This window comes from Cariama cristata, unplaced genomic scaffold (assembly GCF_000690535.1).
Source record: "Cariama cristata isolate BGI_N322 unplaced genomic scaffold, ASM69053v1 scaffold17451, whole genome shotgun sequence".
NCBI lineage: Eukaryota > Metazoa > Chordata > Aves > Cariamiformes > Cariamidae > Cariama > Cariama cristata.
The window spans coordinates 1-5,677 of NW_009601152.1; the positions used below are offsets into that span (position 1 = coordinate 1).

Below are 5,677 nucleotides of genomic sequence, written 5' to 3' on the forward strand. Positions count from 1 at the left end.
CCCCAACAAAGCAGTTACCTTAGACTTCTCTAATGCGTTTTAAGTGTTAGAAAACGACAAAACTCTAATGGAAACTAGACAAGTACTTCAGTGTACTCTTTAAGCTTCACCTGTTTGGTGTTATGCATATTGTAAGGAATTCAGAGAGGATTCCCCATTACTTCAGGACTTGAAGGACCACGCATCCGTGTGGCAAAGTTAAGGCTTAGAGGCTTGAAGCTGCAAAGGCATGAACAGGATGCTTCCTAGGAAGAGGACAGAAGTCTCTGTAAATGACAATGTAGTTTAAAACCAAAACTGTCCACTTCACATACCCCAAGTGGACCAACTCAGATGCTGACAAGATAAAAAGCAAAATGTGCATGCACGGAAGAAAATACTTCTAGGTTTGGCTGATCCTGATGATTTTAATTAAACATTATGCAGTAGGAAGTCTCAGCCTCTTTACAGGCTGACAAAACTCTCAGAATTTAATTTATGCTCTCCAGGCTGTAACAGGCCCTCAAATATGACTTCACTAGCTACAGATGTCACAAGCACAGGTTACTGCAGAGAAAGTTTTCTGCACCTCCCCAGCAAACAACCAAATGTTCTCACAAACATCCAGTAAGAGTTCCACAGAAATCACTCGACACACCACATAATCCTGAGAACAGTAATATGTAGTGTTGCTTTGCAGATGCAAGACACATGCTGATGGCGCAGAGTAGAAATTCCTGGAAATTACTCTGTTGTGTCCTTCCTCACTTCTACTGAAATGGGACTATAATAGTTCCTGCTACACCAAGGCCTGAACTGACACAAATCTGCCATTTTTGCAAGGCATTTCCTCTACCTCTGTCCCCCAGTATAACTACATCCCTTCGTTTACAGTTAGCACAAAACATCATCAGTAAACAACTCTGAAGGGGCCTCTTTTGCAAATGAACACACTTGTTTTAAAGCATCAAGCTCAGGGACAAGATTTCAGTGGTATGTGCAACCCCCCATGCTGTTCTGTCTCCCACTATCACTTCTCTGATTAAGAACCTAATCAGACCCTACCTCCTCTAATTAAAATCACCCCCCCTTCCCCACCCCTGCCCCTTAAAACCCACCACCACTTCAGAAGAGTCCTCCTGCTGTTTCCAAATCACTGGAGCAAACAGAACAACTTCACAGGTCATCAGGCTGCCATTTGGCAAGGGAACCAACAGGGACTTGCTAATTCCTGCATTTTTCCTGTTAACTACTCACTGCTGTCTGAGGAGGGAAGGTTTCTGAGTTGGTGCTGTGTAAATTTATCAGTCCATTTACTCAGTAACAAAAATCACAAAATGGAGATGAGGGTAGTTTATGAAACAAATGCTTGGAAAAAAGGTTTGGCAACCAAGGACCGTTTTACAAACTCTAATGTTGCAGAAACATGTCATGCAGCAACAGCCAAGTCTGCAGAGTCCTGCCATCAGGTCCAGAGAATATGTGCCATCCACGGGAGCTCTATGATCCTAGAAAGGGAGCCATTCAGTGCTGCAGGGAATGAACATCTCTTCCAGGCAGAAGAGATGCTAATACTCCAAACTCTACAAAGGGCAATACATCTTTTTTGCACAAGATGGAGAAGGGGAAAAAAAAAAAAAAAAAAAAGAAAAATCAAGAATTTCCTCCACTCCCACAAATGAGAGTGGCTTTTGCTGAAGCAGCAATTGTCAACTTGGCAACAAAGCTTATTTACAAGTGACATTTCAATTTGATTTGGCAGATTCAGCCTGACACTGTTGCAAATACTCTGACAAAATAATCAAGATTTGATTGTATACAAGAGTTAGGTTCGTATAAGAAGTAGAAAATATTAAAACGTAATGTGTAAGTTAGGATTGTTAGGTTTGAAATAGGTAACCATAGAAAAGTCACCATCAGAACAACAAGTTACTTGTATAAAAAAACTAGTATTATTATACTGGAATTGTAGTTAATAATGACAAGGTTTTGATTATACCTTGCTTTGAATTTTGATCAAGATGACTTTGATTGATAATGAGAGAACTGGGAAGGGAGTAAGAGTATGTAAAGTCCTAGAAATTGATGAGAACAACTGGAACTGATTGTGTTAGGCCAGCGAGCATGGATGAGTTATACGACAACCTGACAAAGTGGTCATTGGATTAATTAACTTGGACCCAACAATCTTCAACCCCCCCTTGTCACACCTACAACACTGAACTGTGCAAACTCAAGACAAGGAGGTCATCCAGTGGACACCAGAGGGTGACCACCGAGGGTCTTAAAAGCCCCTAGAAGACTCTTCCCATAATTAACTGCGAATGCCCAAAGGGGAGGCACCATATGTAAATGATCTCAGGGAAAAGTAATGAATATACATCCTGATTCCAAGAATTACAATGAATATGTAATCAATTGTATCTATGTAATCGTTCACGGTAACAGCTGGGTGGAGCAATCCCCTGTGCATCCAGCGCTGCAATAAAGGAGTGCCTGCTTCCACATATGACATTGGTGTTAAGAGGTTTTATTCCTGATTTCAGTGACAACACTATGGCAATTGCACAGTCACTGGCTTGTGCAGAAGCCATGCCTGCAAAGCCTCAAGTCTACTGTGTTTAGTTGCTCTAAGTGGGAAACAAGACAGCCATTCCTCAAAGCATCTTCAAGCTTTTGCTTTGGTGCTAAGGGCAAATAATGGTCTGTGACTATGGGAAGCTCCCTCCCTCCCACCTCCAGATGTAATTTGACAGGTTTTGTTCCCCTCAGTAGTGCTGGTTTAAGCAGCCCTAGTTTTACTCCTGTGCTGACTTAGCTGCATGTGACAGCAAGCAGAGGTGCAGAAAGCAAGGAAATAATTTGGTTTAAATCGGGGGGAGGGTCAGGGGTGAAAGGGATTAGTGTAGGTAGTGTGGAAGGACTTGCTTAGACAAATAGTGCCAAAGTGGCTAGGGAGCGAGACGAGCTGCTTAAATTGGACCACTGTAATGAAGGGCCTGTCAACAATATGAAATAAAAGATACAGAAGACAATCCAAGCATCAGATTCCCTCAGAAGCTACTCTTGGGAGGCAGGTGTATTACCCCTCCTGTCCATGCAGTGCTGGCCATAGAGCAGTGCTGCAGCCAGATATTTCATTCACTGTCACCATCGCCAGAAGTCACCAAGTGCCAAAACCACACGCATAGTACTTACAGCCTTTCCATGATACAGCATATGGGAAGGACTCAGGGGCACGTACTCTTGAAGGCAAGCAATTCTTTTGTTCAAAGGTGCTACTGGAACTGAAAGACTTCAGTTACTTCTCCTGACAAATGCACTTGCTCAAATTTACACATTTTAACTCTAGCATGGAGGAAAGCAGGGACATAAGTACTTTGCCAGAGGTGGTGGTGCTTAGAAGAACTATATACACTCTAAACACTAGTAAGTTTTCCAAAAAGTGTAACAAGTGAAACCAGATAGTCCTGTCCCAAAAGTCGGAGTTCATTCACCCAGTGTGCAAGCCAGTAACACACAAGAGTCAAGGTGTTAGCTATTTATTAGCAGTTCTGGACAGAGCACGGTGCTAGGGGTTATTCCTGCAAAGCTAGCACACAAAAGGCAAAAAAGATAAACATATTTACACAATTCTATCCAGGTCATATTTGCATAATGAATCTACATCACTACTTGGCTAATCTGTGACTGACTTAACTTTCTCTCATGTCGAATTAAGGGTGCAGTGCATTTTGAATATACTGCGCGTATTCAGCAGGTAGGGGTCTTGGAGGCGGGTAGCTTTAGTACTAGAGGTGTAGTTTTCATATTGTAATGAGCTGAGTTCACCTCAAGGACACATTTCTAGCCAATTCATGTAATATAGCCAAGTTTCTCGGGTAATCAGCCCTCTAAAGTTTTCTGGTCCCTGGTTTCAGATCTACTTGTTCCTTTTATCCTATTGTCTTGTCAAGAACCCTTCTACCCAAATGATTTACATCAGTTCCTTATCTTTGTTAGAAATTACAACCATAAAGACCTTGACATCAGTTTGTCAACATCCATAGCACTGCTGTCACCCCTTATAGAAGGGGAGATATATCATGGTTGAGCTCATACAGAACCCCAGAGCTTTCAAGTTCAGGACTGTTGTTGCATAGGGGCTTAGACCAACCTTAAAACATGCTTTGGCAACTCTGGTAGTACCATCACATCTTGTGTACAGCCTCCAATCATGATCCGCTGTTGCATCAGTGAAACCCATCAAGGCAGCTCCATCCAGTTCGCAGCTGGCCATTAAGCTCCTTCCTCCCCCAAACTCAAACTGTGGTTACGCTTTGCAAAGGGCAGGAACGGGAGGTTTCTGCTAACATAGGGCCCTAATGCCAGCACATCTGCCAAGTCTAAGGTGACAGGAGGTCACAAGGGACTCCTAGCTAACCATTAGCTCAACAGAAGCTCAGTCACTGTTTGAAAAAGCTCTAGAGGGAGGCAGCTAGCCACATTTCCAAAGTCAGCATAAAGGCTCAGCACCTTTCACGCCTGTACATTGGCCAGACATCCAGCAGGAACTGAATAGAGGCCACGGGCAGGAACAGCATGCTGCCACAGGCATACAAGAGCGGAGAGTATCTGTGTTCCTAAGGGCTTCCTTCTCTTGTATGGCCCAGTCATATGAGAAAGCACGGAACACTGAACCAGCACCCTAAGAACGTTCACTGTTAATCGGTACCCCTCCTCCCAGGGTTTGTACAGCAGCCAAGTCAGCCCATGCCCAGCCGTCCAGGCTTGGTTGGGAGTAGGCTGTAATATTCCTCTATACAAAACATTGTTGTAAGGAATCAAACTTGCATTTGCTACCTGTTTATGCCAGAGTTGGTCATGCCCCAAACAAAAGGAGAATCTGACTGCTCCAATGACTCTGCAAAAGGAAACAGATGTTGTGGCTCAGAACTAAGAAACTCCAGCAAACATCAGCAGATTAGGAATATGTGTGTCATTTTTCTATATGTTTGAGGGAGTAAAAGTTGGTCTAATGATGACTGTGTCTGCTGCACTGTCATTTAACTGAGGAACATAAAAGTCTTATCATGTTTCTGTTGTCATCATTGCACATAAGGTACAAAAGCTTATACGGGAAGGAGCAGATGCTTGGAAATGTATCTCCATGCCAGTTAGGGCAGGTATCTTGAATAGTTCTCTATACCAAAAAAAGCCTGCCACATGGAGAGATGCACGTTTTTAGGAATGAGCATAAGCAAGGTGTCCTACAAGTGAGATCTAAGTGAACAGCATCTCTGGACTCACACTGTCCCAAGCGGAGTTGAAGGACAGGACTAGGAAGAAGGCAGCAGAGTGGCAGATAGGGAAGTTCCTTACCTGCTTCCCAGTCTTCATCACATGGAGGTGCCTGCCATGTGCTCACAGCATTCATCTGCTGTCTCTGGAAGCCAGAAGCCTGATTCACTTCAGGAAGAGAAAAAAAACTCAGTGACGAGCAGTCAATCCTGCTTCAGAAGCATTGAGTGCTTTGGATCAAGCTGTAAAAGATCTCTTGGCTTTAGAGGAAACCCAGTACAATTCAAATAGGCGAGGTACTCGCAGGAGCCAGGTACTGATCTGAAATCAAGCAATTCCAAATTTGTGTTTTTCAATGAACAGGAAAAGACTCTGCCCCCTGGAACTCTGCGGCAGGAAATCTCAAGTGAAAAGGGAC

General features: G+C 43.4%; 1 protein-coding gene across 1 annotated transcript in view; it reads right to left on the reverse strand.

Moving 5' to 3' along the window:
- Window positions 1–3,177: 3,177 nt before the first annotated feature.
- GTSF1 (gametocyte specific factor 1) overlaps window positions 3,178–5,677 on the reverse strand; it is a gene marked incomplete at both ends in the record, with an annotated part of 5,731 nt that continues 3,231 nt past the window's right edge. Inside the window, 3 exons of the mRNA XM_009710352.1 lie at window positions 3,178–3,266; window positions 4,822–4,882; window positions 5,341–5,427. Coding sequence (XP_009708654.1) covers window positions 3,178–3,266; window positions 4,822–4,882; window positions 5,341–5,427 — 237 coding nt within the window. The remainder of the gene's footprint in view (window positions 3,267–4,821; window positions 4,883–5,340; window positions 5,428–5,677) is intronic.